General features: G+C 42.2%; 1 protein-coding gene across 17 annotated transcripts in view; it reads left to right on the top strand.

Annotated features, from left to right (window-relative positions):
* Positions 1–23,611, top strand: part of nav2a (neuron navigator 2a) — a 220,982-nt gene that overhangs the window by 175,493 nt on the left and 21,878 nt on the right. For 14 of the 17 annotated variants that reach the window (XM_034885021.1, XM_034891410.1, XM_034880284.1 and 11 more), the window contains 8 exons: positions 11,886–12,015; positions 13,995–14,316; positions 14,735–15,467; positions 16,651–16,870; positions 20,342–20,619; positions 22,057–22,122; positions 22,814–22,858; positions 23,398–23,558. In XM_034885021.1, the coding sequence (XP_034740912.1) occupies positions 11,886–12,015; positions 13,995–14,316; positions 14,735–15,467; positions 16,651–16,870; positions 20,342–20,619; positions 22,057–22,122; positions 22,814–22,858; positions 23,398–23,558 (1,955 nt within the window). The remainder of the gene's footprint in view (positions 1–11,885; positions 12,016–13,994; positions 14,317–14,734; positions 15,468–16,650; positions 16,871–20,341; positions 20,620–22,056; positions 22,123–22,813; positions 22,859–23,397; positions 23,559–23,611) is intronic. The other 3 variants (XM_034892989.1, XM_034882702.1, XM_034884263.1) reach the window with 2 other exon arrangements.

Below are 23,611 nucleotides of genomic sequence, written 5' to 3'. Positions count from 1 at the left end.
GCTGGTGGGGCTGGGAGAAAGGTGTTGGGTTTCTCCGTGGCATCGGGGCAAAACCTTGTGACCCCGGGACGAGGATGTTAGAGGCTTCAAAGGGATCGAGGTTCACAGTTAAGAGCGTTCCTAAAACTGTTACGCCTTGACGCTGAAACCCTCCAGATCAGACCCAACCTGCACTACTGAGGAGCACAAAGGATGCAACTAATAAAAACACAGCTTTGAGCGGTTCAATGGGGAAAGTATTAAGGGAAATTTCACAGTTCAAGGTGTTTTCACAGTTGCATAGTTTATCTGTTTTCCTCTTTTTCAGTTACATAATTGCAACATCTTTCCAAAAGTCAATGAGAAATCATGCTAAATAATCATGATTTCAATATAGACCAAAACTGTGAATCCCCCCCCCCATAATTGAGCACCCCTTCCATCTCATCAACTGAGTTACTGACAGACGACGCTGATCAGTGCTGCAAATCTGCAGCCCGTTGTAATGTAGTTGCATGTAAAGCAGTTGGTGGAAACCAGCAGCGGAGCACACTGACTCATGGGACAACAGGCCCTGTGAGGCAGAGTAGTTAGCAGAAACAATAGAGACTAGGAGCTCTGTGTACGTGTGAATGTGTGTGAGCATGCTTATCCCTGTCATTTATCTCTGCAGCAGGAGAAAGAGGAAGCAATCTATAACCGCCTGTCTTCAGATTTGAATTCTCTTTGTTAAAGCAGACAAAGGAGATGTCTCTGTGGTGTGAAACCACTGTAGCGGTGAGTGTTAAAGAGACAACCCCCACCCCTCCTTTCTTGCTGAAGCATTGAAGATATCATTTCTTTTTTCCAAATGAGAATGTGACAAAGAAGAGAGCACCAACATAAACTACTCAGTTTTATGCTGCTGACTGATGCTTTCACATGAAAAAGAGGCGGCACGGTGATAAAGGATCCTAGTAATGTTTTACACATTTGTGTGAATGGTTTATTTCCCTGTTCTCTACATATTATTTCTGGTACGGTCAGTACTGTCAAGATCAGGACTCTTCAGAAGAAGTTTGAAGAAAAGAAGAATATGCTGCATGAAAAACAAGCAAGATAATTTATTATATATAGTGTACAGTAGATATAACGGTAGTGGTGTAAATCAAAGTTTTATCACAATACAATATATTGATTCTTAGGACAATAATACAACATTTACTGATATTTCAAAGTCTGCCACGATAGGATTTGGATTTGATTTAATTCAGGGGCATGAGACCAATACCAAGTTACATTTATATATACTTACAAAAAGCTAACTAAAATATGAGTGGACAATTTCATTACTAAGCTCTTTCAGACATTTAAATTAAAAATGAACTACATGTACTATTTTTAATAAAAAAGAATAGAAATAAAATGTGAATTTCAAAATGTTTAATATGACAATATGTATCAATATTTTGACTTTGTATTGATAATATTTGATCATTGAGGACTGAAGTGATATTAATTAATCCAGATCAATGCATTGTTACACCCTTAGTAAACAGTATATTTGGTTTGGCCAACGTGTAGCACTAACGATGTGAAAAATGAACATGCAACCTCAAGGTGATAGACCTAACCCTGTGAATGCAAGTAGCACTGTTACAAAGTTGGGTCATGTTGGGTAAAGGCTGATGCCAATCTTTATCAAGAGGTCTGACAACAAGCTGCTTGACACGGGAGGTTTTAAATCAACATGAGACACGCAATAAAGCTCCAATTCATTCATTTGTTGTACCTGAGAAGTCGGTACAACAAATTCAAGTGAAAACAGCAGAATTACTTAATGTCATGAAACATACTTGACAACACAGAAAAGGCCAAAGAGAGACATGCTTCTTACAGTATTAACAGTATTGTTCCACTGACAGATACACCTTCCATCAGCAGGGGCCTGTTAAAACACAACTGTCAGTCACTCCGGACCTTTAATTGTCCTTCTTGTTAGTTTTTAATTGTAGATTTAAAGCTTTTTGTAAAGTCCTTTAAATTGCCTTGGTGTTTTGAAGGCAAATAAACCTAAGTAAACTAGCCATGCCTTGCCTTTGTGGTACTAAGCCATGCAACACTAGTCTTTTAAGTCCATTAGCACTGCATATAAAACCCAGCCTCCTTATTTAGTTCAATTATCCTCTGGCAAAAAAAGCTACCGGAAACTGGTCATCCGGCAACTCTCTGCATTGGCAAATCAACTACATGCAAGCACTACATTCCTGGTAGATTACTTTGTGATGTGAGTTGTGTAATTCCACTGTGATAACTTTCCAGAATTGTAAAACACCGTCGCCCACTATTGAGCTATTGTGCAGTCTTTTGGCAGCTGATAAACTCAAACTTATAGATCTATTGCTTAAACCGTCCTTCCAGAATTTTCATTTCTTATTGGTATTTTAGTCCAATTATAAAGCCAAGTCTCTAGGTAGATATTTTAAATCGATTTTTTTCCCCCTGCAAATTACTCGAATTCCAAAGTCATTTTTTACAGCCATAGTTATTAACATAACTAATGTGTAGGCTAACTGTAGAGGAACAATGTTAGTTATTTCAAAGTTAAAGTTCTGACCTTTGACTTTCATAGATAATGTTATTGTTATGATACATGTTAAGATTATTTTGTCTGCCCCCATTATGTGGAATCGCTGTGATGATTTCCAGTTCCTCCCACGAAGGTTTTAATCCCACCTGCAATAGAAGAGAAACAAGTTGTTTTACACACACACACACACACACAGTAACACACACACACACAGTAACAGGTACATGCCCCAAGCCCCAATATGTTGCCTCCCCAGTCTGGACTTGAGCAGCTTCCATGTTGGCCTCCAAGGAGAGATGTTCTTCTCCTTAGCTACCAACAACACCTGGCCCTCCACCTGTCTCACCCTCTACCAGCCTGTCTCTCTGTAACCCCACCTCCACCTGTTCCCCTGGTATCCAGAGTGAATGTTGTGGTTTGCCTCCAGGCTCTAACAGTAAAAATAATCACTCTCCTCCCTCTGTTCCTGTCGTTTCATGAGCCAGCGATCTTGCTCCCCAAAGAACCAGGAGTCTATTTGTATGATAATCAGACACACAGGAACACAGTTTGATCTACACTTTGACCCTGTCCCCTGCCCCCCCAAACCGCCATCCAGATGTTGTACCCAGTCCTGACCAACTTGGAGACAACATTAACCTGTCAGTGCTGATTGCAGCTGCTGTTTCAGGACTTCTCTTCAACATTAACCCTGCAGCGTTTGGGTCCCAGTCTGGTGTTAGGCCTCGGCTCCACTTTCCACAAGTGTTTGGATAATGATGGCAAAGGGGAGCAGGGCGAGTCAGTGTTGGGTTACCAAGACCAGTGGAACAAGGGCAAAAGTCAAACCTAAACCATCTTTGGTTGTCAGAAAGTGCACTTGCATGATTTTCCTCTATTTTCCATTATGATTGAAAGAAAAACATTTTTTGCAAAAATTATGCAATTCAGGAGTCGTTTCAGGAGTGTTGTCCTGTATGCACATAAGATAAGAACTTTGAAATAATTATAAACTATTAATTATCTCAAGGTTTGGATACATTGTTGTTGTTTAGTGAAAACATTTTGACGTGTCATGAAGTCAAACTGCTTGACACTGCTTATCAGCTTGCCATGCCAATTTACCCTATATATGGACTTGCCTAGGAGCTGCCCATGTTGTGCTTACTTCTGTGTTTTAAGGCCGGTAGATGTCAGTTTACTTTGCATGCTGGCTGCCATGATGATAACAGACCATGATAACAACGGTGAACCCTGCAAGCCAGGAAATGGGATCCCGTTTTTCTTGTAATGGATGAGCATCAGAAAGGCGTGTTCGAGGCCGGGTTAGCTCAGTTGGTAGAGCAGGCATGTTGAGATTTACTCCTCTTTGCAGCGGAGTGGAACCCGCGGCCTTTTGCTGTTTTCAGCTGTCCTGTGGAAATAAAGGCCTAACATGCCCAAAATATTAATCTTTAGAAAGGCATGTTCACAGATTAAAGAAGGAAGTAAGAAACTTAGCTTCTCTCTTACTGCAGCTAAAAATGGGCTGTCTCTGATTAAACGGATGCACTGTAACGCAACAAGATCTGTGAATCAGGAAAATATTTTTGTCACACTGTAAATCTAGCTCACATTCATCGAGAGAATGTGTTAAATGTGGTTTTAGATATGTAGCCGCACCTTTCCTTTGTCTGCTATCCCCTTATCTTCTACACACACACACACACACACACACACACACACACACACACACACACACACACACACACACACACTCTGATGGGGATGGGGGAGCGGGAGGGGTGATGAAGCGGCACACTGGCGCAGTCTGACCCACAATCTGTAGCAGTTTGATTCAAGATGTAAGGTCAGCTGTAAAAGAGACAGTCTTGCAGTTTTGCACCTTTGGCCAATAGCAAGACGTTTTGACACTGCTGGCCTTTGACAGAACGGCAAGCCGGAAAGTCCAAAATAGAAAAAGCTGAAGTAGGTTGCACCATCAAATTTGTGTTCAGCTGTCCTCTGTCAGACAGACAGTTATGTGACATGAGTTGATAAGTTAAAATAAGTCTTTTGAATGAACTGTTTTAACATATTGGCTCATTAGAAACTGAGCAAACAAGCTTTCTATGGTCAGTCAAGTCAATTTTATCAATACAGAATACAATGTTGCCTTGTGTCATTTCAAGCCTAGATTTGGATAAGGAAAAACATCCCCCTCCCAAAAAACTGGGATAACTGAAAGGTAGCAATCTTTTTCAGAGACACTGTATCAAATGAAAAGGATGTACAATCCTGAGAATGTAATGCCACATAGTTTTATTTTACAGCACAGAACATATTTAAAACAAGTTGATTTGTGTTGGACCAAGATTGGAATAATGTAATGGCATGGGGGGATTTTGTTTTTATGAGAAAAAGCAACAGTTTTAATAGGCAAATATATATGTGTAACCACATATAGAAGACATTGTCTTCCCCCATAGCTGTGGGAGAAGATTAATTAGGATTGACCATCTTGATTGGAAAAGGAGAAAGAATCAATGGGAAGTACACTTGTTATGAGCAGAGAGAAACAGACAGAATCCTAAGAGAAATTATGTTTCCGTTGCCATGCATACTGTTTTAGCAGACCATCTTCCCCTCCTCTGGTTTTTTTAACAAGCACACCTGCCTCGCCCTAGGAAAAAAACACACAAACACACAGAGACACACATACACACACACAGAGACGTGGGTGGGGCTCTCCCTCAGGTAAATAAGGGTTTTGCTTCCACACATTGTCTTTTTATGCCCAACATTGCTGCTCTAACATCCACAGCTCTCTCTTGATCTTTGTACTTGCTATTCTGTCATGCTATTTGTTTTAGCTGGTTTGTGTTATCCTGTTTTTGTCTTATCTATTTGCTGTATTATTCAGCTGAACGCAGTGAGATGTGGTAATGACCCACAGAGAGAAAAATATATGCTATACAACAACGTTTGAGGCTAGGATTTAGAACCAGGACGTCTTGATTGCAAAGTATATGAGCCTCAGCCAAGTGAGTTAGCCACAGAGAAAGCAGTTTTTGAAGGGCAGTGGCTTGGTCCCACTTTTCTCGTCCACTCTGGAATCTAACCCAGGCCACCAAGGGGAAACAGTAGATGGAGAAAGTAGAGCAAAGGAGCAGATAATGTTGGACTTCAATTAATCTACAGGGAGTGGTTTGTGGAGCTCTCAGCAGCACAGGGTAAGTAATAATCCTCCATACCTCACCTGATTAATATTTTCCGTGAGGTTAGGTGCGAGTGGGAAGTTGGGGAGTCAGCAGGTTCGTGCAGGTTGCAGCTTTAAAGTCACTGGATAAAGTTGATCATCCACGTTTCAGCTGCAGGAAAGGCTCAGGGACAAAAGTCTGCATGCGAGAAAGATATAATGTCATGGGCTCTTGAAATTTAACAGGCTACAGACCAACATATTGGTAAAATGTTGTCCTGTAAACCCCAAAAGGTATCATTTGAATTTTCTCAATTTTAACCCTTAAGTCACTGCTTTACCATTTTATTTCAACTAAAGAAGCTTTATTTTTGGAATGAATACTCTTAGTACTATCTAACATTATCATATACATATTCTGTATTAGCTAATTAATGTTGAACTTAATAACTGTTCGGACTGTTAGTAACCAATCCACATTTTCTGTTAGGAACTGGAAATTATTATTAAGTGTTTTTGTTTCCATACTTAAAATTGTGCAGTTTAACATCAACATTTTGCACAAAGAAATTGAATTCAGATGGAGTAGCAACTGAAGGCATCTGTGGAAAATAGACCAAAGAACAAAAGGGAAAAAACCAAAGTGGCTCAACTTAAAGAGAGGAAACTCCTGGAAATGTTTGATTTCCTCAAAGTGGATCATCATATGTTATCTGGAGGAACTTATAAAGCTTGTTTCAAACCAGTTAAGCATAAAATAAGGCAGTTTCTGGCCAAAGTTTGCCTTTATGTTTCAGCTGCACTATTTCTTTTAGTGCCCCCGAGATCCCATTACCCCATGTGGTAGACCACACACATTACAGCCTTGTGTTTCATTCTAGCACTGAGGCGACAATGGCCTAGTTTCTATGTGCCGTGCCTTTAAGTAGTGTGTCTGCACACATGTGAGAAATTCCACGTTAGTATTTTAAATTTAGCTTTTCGTTGTTTGGTGATGCGTGTCGCACGTGTGATGAGTTTGTACTGTGGATCCGGCTCAGCTGGTTGAATCTAAGGGAGTGGGTTTGTTTACACATCAAACACAGAGAGAAAGAGACAAGTCAGAGTAAATCTGTGTGAAAGACAGGCAGCCAGATGGATCTAAACGCTTTGATAAATTCTTTCAGTGTTCTTTCAGTTTTTGCTGATAGCAAAGTTTTTTCCAGAGATAGGAGACAATAAGACCAGACACGAGAGAGAGGGAGACACATTCCTGAGTGCGTTGTCCAGTCCTGTCATTTCTCGTCCCTGCAGGGACAGCTGTGTCATTTTCTGGGCTCCGGCCTGGAATGTGTTGGGTCCCGTCCTAGCGGCCCCTTCACTGTCTCCTTCGCCCTCACACTTTGTATACCCGTTTGTTACTAACGGCTTTTGATGAAATCATAAAAACAGGTACAGTTGAGCTGAACCTTGAACCATAAATGTAGTCACGTTTTAGTGATTTTTGGCTTAAATAATTTTCTGCTTCTCAAGTGTAGATTTGGTACATTTTCCCGTTTTGTTGTTAACACTTCAACATATTATTAAATCCATCCACTAAGATCACCTGTGATCATAGCATGCTTCAGAACCAAAACCACACAAGAGCCTGCATGTATTAATTCACTTAAAACACTGAAATAATTAGTCTTGAACCCCAAAGGCAAAGAGCAGCTACGAGTACAGATGCTGATGTGAGAAATGCTAGCGTTATTTTGCTGCCTTGGTTTTCTGTTTTGTTGCTATACATTGCCTAAGTTCCATATGAATGCTATGCCAGTCTGAACACGTAGCATTCTGTTTTAACACTGAGCATTTCTCTCTGTATCTGTTATTTAGGTGATTGCATTTTGTAGAATTTTTGAATTGTTGTTCTTCATTTTTATACAATTTTCTTTCAATCATTTTTTTTTAACAACACAATATGATTATACCATGACTTGGACTGGATATAAATCCTTAATACTTATGACGTATCAAAAGTTGGCATTGCATATCTGTTTAGATTCACATGCTGTTTGATCAGATATGCCTTGGTTTATTTCAAAACTTTGTCAATTTAAGGAGGATGGAAGAATGTATGGAGGAAAATTTCTTAGACTGCTGCTTGTGTTTAGTCAACATTTGAGTTTAAGAAGTTTGGCGGCTTTTGTTAAAATGAACAATAGCAGAGAAACATTAATTCCATCATGGTAGGCATTAAGTATTTTTTATATCAATACCGAAAATCCGGTATTGTATCAGAACATTTCAAACTATACAAAGCTCAGATCATCAGGATATGATTCCACTGAAAATTGATAAATGTTGATGTTGTGTTATGGCCTAGCCAAGCTGTTTTCATGTTGTGACATTTTGCAAACCACATTTACTGATAAGAATAAAGTGTTTTGCATGTCTCTGATGGTGCTGATATGTTTGGGATAAAGCGACAACACCGGATCTCAACTTTCATCTTTGCCCCCCCCCCTCCCCCAACCCTTAGGGCTGTTAAGTCAGAGAGACAGTCAAAATCCTCCCCTCTTCCTGCCCCACTCTGTCTGTCTGTGTGGACAGAGACAGAGATTTGGGGTTATATGATCCAGCTCCAGTATGAGGACCAGTAGTCACCCCTCAAACACAGGAAATCCCCTTACTTCTGCTTCCCAACTCTGTTGTGGCTGCATGTCTGTGTGTATGTTTCTGCGGCACAGATCCTGTGTGCATGTGCCAGCGTTGGATGGGTTTTTCAGGAGGGGGGTTACAGGACTGCCGGGCCAACCAAACCATCGACTGGCCACAGTCCCAAGGGACGCACACAAGAAAAGTTAAACAAACATAACCACAGCTTTTTTCTCAGGACACTTCCAGACACTCCTATTGGCCGACCCACATGGTAGCTCTTTTTCTTTCCATTGGTCCCCTTGCCTCCCCCACGTTGCTCTTCTCTTTGGAGGTTTGAACTCTGAACTCTGACCCTTTTTGGAAAACAGAAAAGCTTTCTAAAGGGATGCGGCGAAAGGCGAGGTTGCTCCCTGGAATGTCTTGATTTGGGTCACTTTTCCTTGTCCACTACTGTCCTCTCTGACTGGTTTACAAGCCTTTAAGCCTCTTTAGTGAGTGAGAGAATGAAGTTTGTGCTTGCACACAATGTCTTAAATGCACACTCCAGCTGATTTAAAGGGTCAGGTCCCCCAAAATCTAAAAAGCCCCAGAAACTAATTCACCCCCATTGTATTAATTCAGAGGCACAAATTTGAATGCTCTGCAGAATGGTCTAAATGGCTTGATACTGTAATAGAACATGAGTTAATTTTGTGATTTGGGTAAACCAACCCTTAAAAGAAAGAGCATTTCACCTCATTCCCTCAGTGTGATGATCTATTAGTTGTCAGCCTTGTCGGCCAATGCTTGGCACCGCTTCCTCCTGCGGGCAGCCAGCAGTTACCGTCTCCTGTGATTGGCCGTAAAGGGCTCGTCAGTGCTTAACTGTCAGGTTGCTTTGCCAGCAGAAGGCTGTGGGTTGGGCCAAGCCGCTTGCCCTGATCTCTAATTAGCACTGGCTTGTCAGTTAGTCAGGGTGGATCTGTCTGGGAAATTGCAGTCTTGCACACACAGACACACATACACACAAACCAGAGCTGGGAAACACACAGGACAGCAACATTGGGACAAGGATTGTCCTTCAGTTTTAGGGAGTTTGTCTGTGATCATGTGGCTTTGACTTGTGTTGCCATTTGATTCTTGTTAGACTGAAGTGGCTTATTTAGAGCTCGGGGTGTGTTTGCGTGTGCTCTATTAGTGGTGTGGCTGCAGCAGTGAAGTGGTTAACAGTCCCGGGGGAGGCTCATGTTACCAGCAGCAGGGCAGTTCCTCCCCCCCAGTTTCTCTCTCTGTTAGACCAGAGAGAGGCAGACAGTGCCCCAGGGATGAACCGTCGGTGCAACGTGCGACAAAAGAGCTGCATCTAGTAACACTGCCAGGGCGAGAGACATTGAGAAAGCTCAGTGTGTGTGCGAGAGGGAGGGAGAGAGAGAGATACAGAGGGTGTAGGAGAGACATTTGGTTCTGTGAACTCTCTCAGCGGCATGAAGTCATGAAGCTTTCTGTCCAGCTTGGTATTTTCCCGCAGCGCCCCGGTTCCCACGGCAACCCAGGCACCCTAACCAGGTAGGTGTGTGTGTGTGTGTGTGTGTGTGTGTGTGTGTGTGCGCGCGCGTACGCACGCATGCACAAGTGTAACAAGGAAACTTGTCCCTGATGTGATGTCTTTGGTTCAGTCTGTGTTCAGGAATCTTTATGGTTTTATGTATGAATGTATATGCTTCTTCATGGCTGTCCATCTTTATTTTCCATGTATGTGTATGCGCTTGTGAGTGTGTTTGTCTGTGGGACTCTCCCCTGTGGCTGTTTGGACGAGCTGAGACGGTTGTGGTCACTCTAAATCAATCAGCACGTCTCAGCTCACGTATTCACGGATGCTTCAACTCTGAAACATAGTATCTCTGCTCTGCTGCTGGTAAATTCCGAAGGAAGTTGTGTTTCCCCTGTGTGTCAGGTTGTTAGCAAGGTTGCTTAAAACACAGCAAATTGGTTTGGCTTAAAATCTGCAAAAGGGCCAGCTGATTAGATTTTAGTGGTGAGTCTGAATTCTGGGATTTGAGCCATTCACCAATCTTTGTTTTTGTTTAGTGTATAAAAGCTGTAATTATGATGTGTTCATATTCTGCTGGTGGGAAACAATCAGGACTTCCAAGTTGGCAGCTGAACACTGTATTTACTTGTTGTCTTGCTTGTCTGAAAATCCGACTTGACAGATGAATGATAAATGGGAGCGTATATGATGTGCTGGGTGCTTAACTTCCGTGCTTTTGGTTTTTTTGTACTTAGCATGATGTTTCTGTGTCATCAACTATTACAAGTTGGCTTTGAATGCTTGGACAGATGCTTTGCCTCACTCTGAGATATTTCCTCATTTTTCTGGAAACCTAATTGATTTTGGACTTTATTTAATTTAACTAGGGTTCTTATTTGGCTGCTTGTGTTACCACAATATTTAAAATGTTCATATTGCTCAAACTATTGTTTGGTATCAGTATCGAATAAAGCAGGTTATCGTATTGGCACTAGTAACAAAGAATTTTAAACTGTATGCAGACCCGCTGGTAATATGGTGATTATAGTGTTGACACATTAAGTTGGTGAGTTGAATCAACAATTGTAAAGTAATTTATCAAGCAAAGGTTATCTGTTTCCAGCTGCTCAAATGTGAGAATGTGCTTCTTTCTTTTTCGGAAGCGATGTGTGTGACAGTTTCAGTGCTGTCATACAAAGACTTTGTTGACAGGTTTTTATGTATTGATAGTCTTAAGTGAACGGACCCCTTACCACTGTGAAAATACAGACAGTTTGACAACACCACTGTGTGTGTGTGTGTGTGTGTGTGTGTGTGTGTGTGTGTGTGTGTGTGTGTGTGTGTGTGTGGTGCAGCCAACCCGGCACTGGCCATGACCATCCGCCTCCCTCTGGTCCTTTCAGAGTAATGTTTGCCAACTGGCAGGGCTTCCTGTCCCCCACAGACTTCTAGTGAATACACACAGACACACACATATTTACAGATATCCTGCATTACCTCCCGGCGTGTTTGCTCTGTTCAGATGGGTCTGTTTGATCAACTCAGACACACAAACACACACACTTTCACACAAAAACACACGCCGTGATGTCACCCCACCAGCAAGCCTTTGTTCAAATGATAGACAGCCCCATTCAGTGTGTGTGTGTGTGTGTGTGTGTGAGAGTGTGTGTGTGTGTGTGTGTGTGTGTGTGTGTACCCAAGCTGAAGTTAGTTCAGATGGAAAAATAAAGGTAAAAGAATCACCAGGCAGTCAGAGAAGCTCTTACCATCTTTTTTTTCTATCCAATTTTAATTCCGTTTGGCAGATTAGTTAATAGAATAAGTTTTCCATCTCTTTTCTTCTGACTGATGCAAAGCAGTTCACAATATAAAAAACCGCTGTGTCTCTGCCGACCGTCTGCTTAGTGAATTTGTCTATTTAGAAAGGAATGAAACATGTTCCCAAAGAGCTGTTGTCTACAAAGTGGACCCCCCATTCTCTCCACCCTGAAAGATGCATTGTTTAAAGAGTACTAAAGTTAACCTCTCTCTCTCTCTGTGTCTAGCTGGGATGACAGCAGCTCTGTGAGCAGTGGCATTAGCGACAACATCGACACAGATGACATCAACACCAGCTCCTCCATCTCCTCCTACGTCAACACGCCTGCTGCACAGCGCAAAGGCCTCAACACACAGGTAAGACCACACACGCTTACACACACACACATCCAAATTTGCCACAGGTGTGGATAGTAAGTTCCAGTCATTAACTCGGATTAAACCTGTAAAATATTTTATTAGAAAAGGGTGATGTACAAAACACTCCGGTAGTCATTTACCTAAACAGCAGGGTATGAGTGACGTTGTTGAAAGCTGATTGGAAAGGATTTGGGTTGAATACGTGTATTCAATACTGTGTTTTTTAATAAATTCCATCAAACTGTAGTTGTGCCAGTGGTTGTCCTCTCATCTGTCTGCAATAACATCAATAACCTCCATCATAACAGTTGAAGATATTGATGGTCTTTTTTTTCTAATTTAGAAGAAGATAAAGATAAGGATGCATTTTGTTTCATTATTATTTTGTGTTTATTTGTTCCAAGTTGAATACTTGGGATCAGCGCTGCAATATGTCACACTATGCTGGTTATTTGATGCCTACATGAACAACTGTAGGTTTCTACTAGCAAATAATCACTATTTCATTGACTTTATTTAGGATGTATTTTAGTGGCTTTGAGTGGGCCCTTGTTTATACTGTTCAGGAGAAGAGATCGTAGGTGATATTTTCAAAGCAGCATGAGTTATCCGGAACAGCAGTTCATTTCACATTAATTCTGTGAATTCAATGGTAAATGTACAAATGTTAATTTGTCAAATGTCATATTGCATTGTGAACTGGTTTTGAAGGAATATAAACTAGTAGCATATAGTGGTGAACTGAAGCAACCGTATCTTTCCTCTCAGCCTCATTTCCCTGTCTGTCCCAGCATTCCTCTGCATTCAGAGAAGAATGTGAGACTACAGCTGTGAACTCACAAAAGCTGATGTTGACTCTGGCCTCAAATCATTAAACACCGATTAAGAGCCACTACGCTTCAGAAAAGTGATCGCTGAGACGAAAATATTGTCACGTGACTCACGTTATTGTGGCTGATATGGAGCCAGTCGCCATGATGAGATCGAGGGGCTGAAGAAACAAAAACAAAGTAGCCTTTCTGTCACTACAGAAGCATGACACAGTGCAGGTGGATTAAGTCTGTTTCAAATACCGTGAGTAGAGCAGCTTGCTGCATGTTTGCAGTGTTGCCTTGGCAACTGCAGAATCAACTTAAAAGCAGCCATCATCCCTCAAACAGCTGTAATGTACTGTTAGAAAAATAACGATACTGGTGAGCTAGCTAAGTTATACTTTAATCCTCACAAAAGTTAATAGAAATTTTAAGTTCAGCACCAACTTTCAGTAAGTATGCTTTAAGTTAAAAAAAAAGACAAATTAACTTGTTAAGCTCTGGCTGATCAGGAAGTATTTCCACATGTATAAAGAAGAGTCATCACAGGAGCCACAGTCTCAAGTGGACTTACGTGAGATTTGACTCACTCAAGACTTGATTCAAGACATTTAAGCAAACATTTTCTAGTCTCAAAATTCAAATCACCTCAAACTGTAACCTGGTAAAGTCCAGGACCAAGTGTAAACAGCAGCAGGCAAGCTGCTACAAGCACTGATCTTAGCTACCTAGTGTAAAACACACTAATAATGCCACTTTGGAGGAAAATATTTAAATGTCCTCACATTTCGAAAGACTCTTGACTGTTCTTGACTTGCAATTTGCTTATCAAGACTCATAACTTGACCTTAAGTTCAAGTCTCTCTTGCAAAAACATGAGCTGTCTGCCAAAGCTAAATCAGCAAAAAATGCTTCAAATAAGGAGGAGAACTCTTTCTGCTCCAGCCCTGATGTGGTTAATGAGCTTCCTGACTAACTGCTCAGGTGTTGGTAATGTGGATGCTGGCAGGATTACACAGCGTGATGGCTGTGGTCATAAAATGGAGTGCTTTTTGGAGGCACTTGGCAATGTCTCATAAAAGACGCTTTCTTCAGCAGTAATAAATCTGACCTACTTGGTGTGTGTGTGTGTGTGTGTGTGTGTGTGTGTGTGTGTGTTCCCAGCCTGTGACGGATGCAGAGAAGCACTCGGCCTCAACAGCGGTGCACCAGGCCTGGTCAGGCGACGAGGTGAAGAGGCCGGACAGCGGGTCAGACTGCGGGGTCAGCAGGATGGAGACAGGCTCCAAGTGGAGCCGCCGGAACCCCTCTGATGTCTCTGATGAGTCCGACAAGGGTGGCTCGGGGAGGAAGACCCCCTCTGTGTCCCACACGGGCTCTTGGAGGAGGGGCATGAGCACTCAGGTGGGGGTCACATCCCCTCGGACTAAAAGCACCAATAGCACAGTCTCCATGAGCTCCAGTGGCCTCAAGACCCACAGTTCAGGTAACAGTCATCCACTGCCAATAGGAATGTTTAAATATATCAAAAAATAAATACAAGTTTTCCTATTTACTTCACTTAATCCTATCTGATACACCTGTATTCTACTCATCATTCTTCCTCACCTCTAAAATTAAAATGCTATTTGTTTATTTAGTGCAGTGGTTGCCAAACTTTTTCAAATTAAAGAACCCCTAAACTGACATTGGATCACAATTTTGTCCCAGGTTCCCGTATCTGATGGCATTTTTGCTCTAAGACGTTTTATTACAAATGTGTATAACATGCATGATCAAAATTGTCATAAATTATGTCATTGTGTTGCCTGTAGATGAAATTATAGTGAAAATAATTTGAGTGTAAAATCATGTAACAGTAGCACTGTCACACCCCACTGATGTCTTGTTTTTGTGTCCTGCAGGCAAGACAGATGACGTCAAAGTGTCAGAAAAGGGTCGTCTTTCTCCTCGACCTAACGGCCTTCACCGCTCGCCCTCAGACGCAGGACGAAGCAGCAGCGATGAGGCAAAGAAACAATCGATCCCCTCCAGTCGCACGTCCACGTCAAACGCCCTCACACACACCGTTTCAGACCCCCACTCCCAGACACATACACTCAGCTCACACACCTCGCGCACCCCAACCAGCACCTTCGGCTTCAAGAAGCAGGGCCATGGGATGGTAACCATTGTTACTGCCAGCGGCGCCACCATAACAAGTGGCTCAGCCACCCTGGGCAAGATGCCCAAGTCTGGGGCACGATCGCTTGCAGGAGGGTTAAAGGCCAGTGGGCAGGATGGCGGGTCGATGCTGGGTCACCACGATGACGGCTTCCTCCCCATGAGCGCCCGCTCCACCCTGCAGTACCGCAGCCTGCCAAGACCCAGCCGCTCGGGAGCAGCCGCCCGCAACGGAAACCGCTCCTCCACCAGCAGCATCGAGGCCGCCGTGCTCTCCGTCACAACTCACGGGAAAAACTCAATCAGCGTCTCCAAGGCCAACGGCTCAGGAGGCCTGTTGGCCAATCAGACGGATCGGGAGAAGGGGGTCTCTGACATCGACCTTCTCAGGAACGGAGTCGTGATGCAGAGTGGAGGAGCAGCGACTGTTCCTCTGACTGGAAGACAGCCGGTTTCTTCACCGACACTGCGCAGGTGAGCACACACACTCTTAAGATAATTGACTTAAGTACCTCAACTTACAAAACATAATTTGTACTGTCCTGTAGACATAGTGACGGCTAGCTGATGAGCCATACTAAGTGGGGCCTTCTTGTATGGGCTTGACTTTACCAACATACAACACACTCACACACACACACACACACACACACACACACACACACACACACACACACACACACACAGTAAGTTTAAATCAGGCCATTGTGAAAAGCAGGCTTTGAGATGGGCTGATCAGCTGCCAAGCCTTGGTGGTACAGGGGGGAGGGTGGAGGAGGGAGGGAGGGTGTGGTGCTGGGTAATGGGAGCTGAGTCTTACCTCAGCGCTCTGCCCTCATAAATGTGAGGGAGTGATAACACTTCAAAGACACTGTGTGCTGCCATTATCGCCCACCCCGGCTCCAGTCATCATAGCCTGCCATTTAACTCTAACCCAGGATTAGCAGAACCAGGAGAGAGTTCTCCCTTTCTCTCTCTCTCTCTCTGTGTGTGTATGTGTGTGTGTACACATTGGCCTTGAATCGTGCTGAGCACTGACTCAACATTTCCTGGCTTCAAAATAAAGAATAATAATAATAATAACTGGTGTTTATGTCCTGTTAGCGGTGGGACCTTAAGGATGGCAAACTCAGCCAGCCTGCTTCAACGCTTATTTGATCGAGAAAAGCCATGAAAATTTACATGGATGTTTTGTTTAATTAGCAGTTAATATTCACAATCTCTAGAGGATGATTCCTAATTGTTTTTTAAACCCACATGACCTTTCTGCTTGCAACAGCATACACTTTAAATTTACATTCATACACAAAAAAAGGTAGCTTAAAGCTACTGCAAAACCTGAAAACTTTGTTAGTAAAAAGCTACGTGTAATAATCAAGTTAAAATATGTAATTATCTACAACATGCATTAGAAGACATGTAGTTTATAGATTGCCAAAAACGTTATATCAAATCTCTCTGTTAAGGTCAGAGGACAGAATTTGCATATTTTGCTCTATAGAAATTCAAATATTTTTCATCTTTACATTCTGTTAATTGTGTGATTTGTTAAAATTCACAACAATAAAAAGAATATCATATGACGTTCTTTGCTTCAGTCCTGCGATTACTTTAGTCCCAGTTCTCAACCTTCCTCCCTTCTCTGATTTCCCACCAGGTTGTTTGGTGGGAAGCCCAGTAAACAGGCTCCCATCACCACGACTGAAAACATGAAGAACTCCACTGTTATCTCCAACCCCCACGCCACCATGAACCATGTGGGCACGGTGCTGGAGTCCCCTGACGGAGGGCTAGGAGGCGTGGACAGCGAGACCAGCAGCCCCCTGTTTGGAAGCAGAGTGCAGGGAATAGGGATGGGGACGCTGGGCAGCGAGCAGGTGACCAAGAACATATAAACATTATCTATGGCTTTTAGATTCAGAAGTCTTTCCTTTGTAATGACTGAAGTAGAATGGATAATCTTTAGAACTGAGTCACGGGAGCAGCTACTTATTCATTTGTTAAGCTGCTATTTTTAGCTTTACACATTCTCCAACTGCCCAGAACCCATTACTTACAATCAGAAGAGGGAAAGCATTTTTTGCTTTTCTTATAGTTTATTTTGGAGTTGCATTTGAATTTATTTTAGCCATGTTTCTAATTTAGCCATGCTAATGTTGGCTTGTTGGTTGGCCCACCACTTTGGTCTGCAACATTTCAACAACTATTAGAGGGATTGCCATGACATTCTGTGCAGTCATCCAAGTCCTCCTCAGAAAGAATTGTAAAAAAAAGAAGTGATTTCTTAACGTGGCTACAATAAATATTTTTTTTAATAAAACCACTGTATCAAATGACAATGTGAAGGCAGTCCAACAGTGTGAAAGGGGTTTCCTGTTGTGATGATCCTACAGAGAACAATCACCTGGATATTCAGCTCCCCTCAGGCTTGATAGGAAGTTTCAGCTTATTGTTTAGCTGTCCAGTAGCAACTTTACGGCTTTGGTTCACTCTCACTAAACTCATTGTTGTTTTGTAGCCGGCAGCTGTTTTCAGCCAAAATGCTTCTGTACACTATTTGCTCTGCACAAATTCCAGAAGTTATAGACAAGCTGTTGAACACAGGGCAGCATTCAGCAGCTAAAGAGACAGATATTTCTCTCAGCAGTCAGTAGAGAAAAAACATATTTTAAAGAGAGAGACTGAATATTGGGCTTACAGAAACACAACTCAATGAATTATAATTAGAATTTGTAATTGCTGGATGTGTAAATAAGAAACTGTTTGCCAACAATAACTGTTTGCCAAGAAGTTAACTATAATAACCTAAAAGGTTATGTGTCAATGGTGTGTTCACAACTTGTTTTCCTCGTACTCTATGTGGCTTAAAGAGTTGTTGCAGGTTAACTTTGGATCTAGTGCTATCATCTGGTCCGTACTTTGATTTATGTTTGGAAAACAATGTTTTCAACAGTTCCATCAACTTCAGTTTGACTTTGACGCTAATTTGCATGTTTTAGCACTCGAAGCATTATCTGCTTAACATCAGCATGTTAGCATTGTTATTGTGAGCATGTTAGCATGCTGATGTTACGCTTACAGAGCCTCATCACATATGTCACACTATACAGTGAGGAAAATAAGTATTTGAACAGCCTGCTATTTTGCAAGTTCTCCTACTTAGAAATCCTGGAGGGGTCTGAAATTGTCATCGTAGGTGTAGACTGTGAAAAACATAATCTAAAATAAAAAATCCAGAAATCACAACGTATGATTTTTTAAAACTATTTATTTGTATGATACAGCAGCAAATAAGAATTTGAACACCTGACAAAATCAATGTCAATATTTGGTACAGTAGCCTTTGTTTGCAATTACACAGGTCAAACGTTTCCTGTAGTTTTTCACCAGGTTTGTACACACTGCAGAAGGGATTTTGGCCCACTCCTCCACACAGATCTTCTCCAGATCAGTCAGGTTTCTGGGCTGTTGCTCAGAAACATGGAGTTTGAGCTCCCTCCAAGATTCTCTATTGGGTTTAGGTCTGGAGACTGGCTAGGCCACGCCAGAACCTTGATATGCTTCTTACAGAGCCAGTCCTTGGTTATCCTGGCTGTGTGCTTCGGGTCATTGTCATGTTGGAAGACCCAGCCTCGACCCATCTTCAATGGTCTAACTGAGGGAAGGAGGTTGTTCCCCAAAATCTCGCAGTACATGGCCCCGGTCACCCTCTCCTCAATACAGTGCAGTCGCCCTGTCCCATGTATAGAAAAACACCCCCAAAGCCTGAAGCTACCACCCCCATGCTTCACAGTAGGGATGGCGTTCTTGGGATGGTACTCATCATTCTTCTTCCTCCAAACACGGTTAGTGGAATTATGACCAAAAAGTTCTATTTTGGTCTCATCTGACCACATGACTTTCTTCCATGACTCCTCTGGATCACCCAAATGGTCATTGGCAAACTTAAGACGGGCCTTGACATGTGCTGGTTAAAGCAAGGGAATCTTCCGTGCCACGCGTGATTTCAAACCATGACGTCTTAGTGTATTACCAACAGTAACCTTGGAAACGGTGGTCCTAGCTCTTTTCAGGTTATTGACCAGCTCCTCCCGTGTAGTTCTGGGCTGATTTCTCACCTTCCTTAGGATCATTGAGACTCCACGAGGTGAGATCTTGCATGGAGCCCCAGTCCGAGGGAGATTGACAGTCATGTTAAGCTTTTTCCATTTTCTAATTATTGCTCCAACAGTGGACCTTTTTTCAACAAGCTGCTTGGCAATTTCCCCGTAGCCCTTTCCAGCCTTGTGGAGGTGTACAATGTTGTCTCTAGTGTCTTTGGAAAGCTCTTTGGTCTTGGCCATGTTAGTCGTTGGATTCTTACTGATTGTATGGGGTTGACAGATGTTTTTATGCAGCTAACGACCTCAAACAGGTGCTCATCTAATTTAGGATAATACATAGAGTGGAGGTGGACATTTTGAAGGCAGACTAACAGGTCTTTGAGGGTCAGAAATGTAGCTGATAGACAGGTGTTCAAATACTTATTTGCAGCTGTATCATACAAATAAATAGTTAAAAAATCATACATTGTGATTTCTGGATTTCTTTTTTTAGATTATGTCTCTCACAGTGGACATGCACCTGAAAATGACAATTTCAGACCCCTCCATGATTTCTAAGTGTGAGAACTTGCAAAATAGCAGGGTGTTCAAATACGTATTTTCCTCACTGTATGTGTATGCTACTGTGTTTCTCTACAGAACTGCCTGACTTTAATATGCACAATATTCTCAATAGCATTATATTTCTTATCATTTAACTTTAGAGCTACTGTCATTTTCACACTTTAGCTATGAGGTCAAACCAGAGGATTAGGTTTGGGTTTAAGATTAAAATGATTGTCATTTTGATTTTAGAGAGATTTTGTTCACACCTGACTAATACCACAAACTTGTTTTTTCTCGAACTACTTATAAATTTGTTCAGCAAAAGTACAGATGGGAAGTGTAGGTACTTGTTTGACTAACTGTAGGCTACGTATTGCAGCAAAATGTAAGCATGCTCAGTCATGAACTCACCGTCACCTTTTCACATGATTCATAAGACTTCATCAGACTGTCTCAGTCATATAGTGACTCACAGGCATTGTTTTTAACTCATGTCTTTACGAACAGTAAGCATAGGTTCAAAAGTTTAGTCACTTGTCTTATAGCAAACTGACGGTCAAATAAAAGTGAAAATGCCTCATATCTTTTTTATTATATGATTATTTAATGAATCACTTAAGAAATTGAAATACTAATTGTTTCAGCACTGGAAAAAACAGACTTATTAAAAAACATAACGTCCTCTCCGCCCCACCACAGGCCTCCAGTCCCGGCTCAGTCTACTCCTCCACCGGCCCCTCCAACAGCCTAACGTGGGGTACCACCTTCAGCAGCTCCTCCGCCCAAAGCAGAGAGAGCACGCTGGGCGGGCACGGCGGGACAGGCAGCAGCATGGGATACCCCTCCGTCAGCAGCATGCACACCAGCAGCGAGTCCATCGACATGAGCCTTGGCAGCGCCGGCCATGGGACGCACAGGGAGGACACCCTGTCTGCTTTGGGCCGCGCCGGCAGCGTCAAGACCGGCATGTCTGAGAGGTGAGAAACCCAGATAAGTTGAGAATTATTTGGAATCCTATTTAAAAATAGATAAAATAAAACATAAAAGCAGTTTCAAAATTCTGGTAAGAAAAACAAAAATGGAAAAGATTGAATTTTTTCTTACACACATTTTTTCTTCTTCACATACTATTTCTTTAACGCTTCTAATTCATTGTATTTCAGTGGTAAATATTACTAGTTCTTTTGCAAAACATACAATCAGTTTATAAAATAGAAGCCCTTTTAAAGATTAAGCAATCTGACAGTTTATAAAAGTAGTTCAAATGAGCTTCACCTCAACCGGCTGAAACATTAAAACGCTGCTTACACTTTAATGCATCTGTGAAAATAATCCCCTAGAAAAATAAGTGTGTAATATAAAGCTTTGAAAGGGGTCATTCTGCATAATGAGTGGTTACTTGATTTTCTTGATTAAGTACATTTAGCTACTTATAATGGATATTGCTTTACTTTTTGATATTGATCCTCTCACTTGAGGATATAAATACTTAATCGCCGACAACATTAAATACTGCTCAGTTCTGATATTACTGCAATTCCTTTTAAAAGTCCCATGGCATGACAATTTTACTTTGAGTTTTTTTAACATGACTGTGCATTCCCCTAGTCTGTCTTTGGTCCCCCAGTGGCTAGAAATGGTGATAGGTGTAAACCGAGCCCTGGGTATCCTGCTCTGCCTTTTGAGAAAGTGAAAGCTCTGATGGGCTGATCTTGAGTCTGGCCCCCTATGACCTCATAAGGGGCAAGGTAACCACCAGAGAGAGAGAGAGAGAGAGAGAGAGAGAGAGACATATCATGGCTTTTAAACAAGCAAAGTGACAGTTGGTCAAGGCCACACCCCCATCCTCCGCCTTGCCTTCCCCTCAAAAGCTACAGACTAAGAAATGGGACATATTAAGGAAGGCTCATTGTGGGACTGGTTCTAGTGGCTGCAATTCTGCACCAAGGCTGTATTTTGGAAAAGAGACTTCAGATATTGTATTAAGGGTCTATGTAAAAGCATCCAAAGAGCACCATGCCATGGGACCTTTAAAGAATCCAGATTTAAAATGATGTACAAAGCGTCCGCCGTGGCAAGTTGTCTCTTCTTGTTTGTCGTTCTGTCCTTCGCTTAAGCAGAGAAACGAAACCCTGTGGCGTCCTCGGTCAACTAAACAGTAATTGTGGTCATTGTAGCGGATTCCATCCTGACAGGTTGACAGCGTAATATGACAGGAATGTCTCAGAGGAAACTTAATAGCACCTGCAGTCGAAGCTTTGAGCCATGACATCACCCTCCGTCCTCACTGTGTTTTCTTATTAACTTCATTGGTGAGGTGTTTCGCAGTTGACCTATTCTGAAGGATTCACTTCATTATCTAAAACTTTCTTTTTCTGTGTCTGTTGTGCGTTTTCCTTCATGTCCTCCATCAGTCCCCTCTCCTCCCCCTCCGCTAGCCCTATATTCAGCCGAAACACGCTACCTCGGAAGCAGGACAGGTAAATGTACCTGTGTGCAGCTGTGGAGGTTCCTACTAAACCACCGCCTGCTGCCACACAGAGAGCATCACATAGATCCAGAGAGAAGCTCTGCGATAGCTCTCTGTATTTTTATGTTTTTTTGCGCGTAGGTGTGTCGCTCTGTGTGGTAGTTTGTGGTTATTTGTAGGAACTCTAGCTTCTGTATGAATGGGAATTTATGAGCGAGTTAAATGTGAGGTTGTCTGTGTGGATGTTGGCAGCTTCACTGTTTTTGTTTGGCGTGCTCACATGCTGCCACCTTGTGGTAGAGTTTGTACGTGCGTTCACCCAATAGCATGGGCATAGAATGTTTATCATTGATTTTACACTGCAAAATTGTCAAAGAATATTTTACCATTTCCCTTATTTTCTGCACAGAATTGAAATATCAAGCCAGTAATATGAATTCATAGAAACATTTTTAAGAATTTTCTGTTAAAAATATTTAGTTTTTTCAGTTGTCCTAAGAAAAGAGAGAGCGAAAGAACTGAGTAAAAAGCCAATATAATATGGCAAGATTTATTTGCAGTGTTTAAGTTGGGATGTACTAGTAACAATAAGAACAATATCTTTGCTGGTTAGAAATAGCATTAGCTAGTCTTTAAGAGATGCAGCTACATGTTTCCTTGCCTCCTTTGCTTTGCCTCTCTGAAGTGTTTCTCTCCTACAGCGGGCCACACTGTGGTAGAAACACTCTGCCTAAGAAAGGACTCAGGTATTAACTGCACTTCTTGCTAGACTATTGCGCCATTACACACTGGTTCACCATATTATCTACTGACTTTCTTTTATTTCTGAGTCTACATTCACTCTTTGAGGCTTGTGCTAACGCTTGATAAAAGAAGAAGCTTTTGACGTTTCTGTTTGGCACTTGGCACATGTGTTGTTGTGTTGTGCTTCAGTGACAAGGCATGTCACTTTGGTGTGGTAAAAAGCTGTCACTGTGTTGTGCTGTAGCGGGCCTGATTTTGGGGTTCAAATTTCTTTGGCTTCTTTTCTGCTTTTTTCCTCCAGTTTATGTTGCTCACAGCTGAGAATCAGTCTATGTTCACACTGTTGTAATTTGCTGTTTTGGAATCCTGTCAGACCCCGGCTACTAATCTGGCTGCTTATGAGAAAAGAATCCACCTCACTGATTGTAAAAAGTCAAAAAAATCAGATTCACCTTGTCCTGTAAAAACACAGAATCTACACTGCACCTGTTCTGTTTTGTGTCCTTGCCTCTGCTTATATCTTTTCTTTGACTCCCTTTAGGTATGGCCCGTCGGCACAGCTGCGAAGCCACGAGGAGGCCCGTGATTGGCTGCGCTCCCACTCCACCAGTGGGCTGCAGGAATCAGTCGGTAACTCCCCGTTCTCCCCCAGCTCCAGCATCACTTCCCCCTCCGGCACTCGCTTCAACTTCGGACAACTCGGTGTGCCCCCCACACACACACACACACACACACACACACACACAGACACACAC

Source organism: Etheostoma cragini, chromosome 1 (genome assembly GCF_013103735.1).
Source record: "Etheostoma cragini isolate CJK2018 chromosome 1, CSU_Ecrag_1.0, whole genome shotgun sequence".
NCBI lineage: Eukaryota > Metazoa > Chordata > Actinopteri > Perciformes > Percidae > Etheostoma > Etheostoma cragini.
Note: the sequence above shows the minus strand (reverse complement) of the source record. Positions and strands in the feature narration are given on the sequence as shown.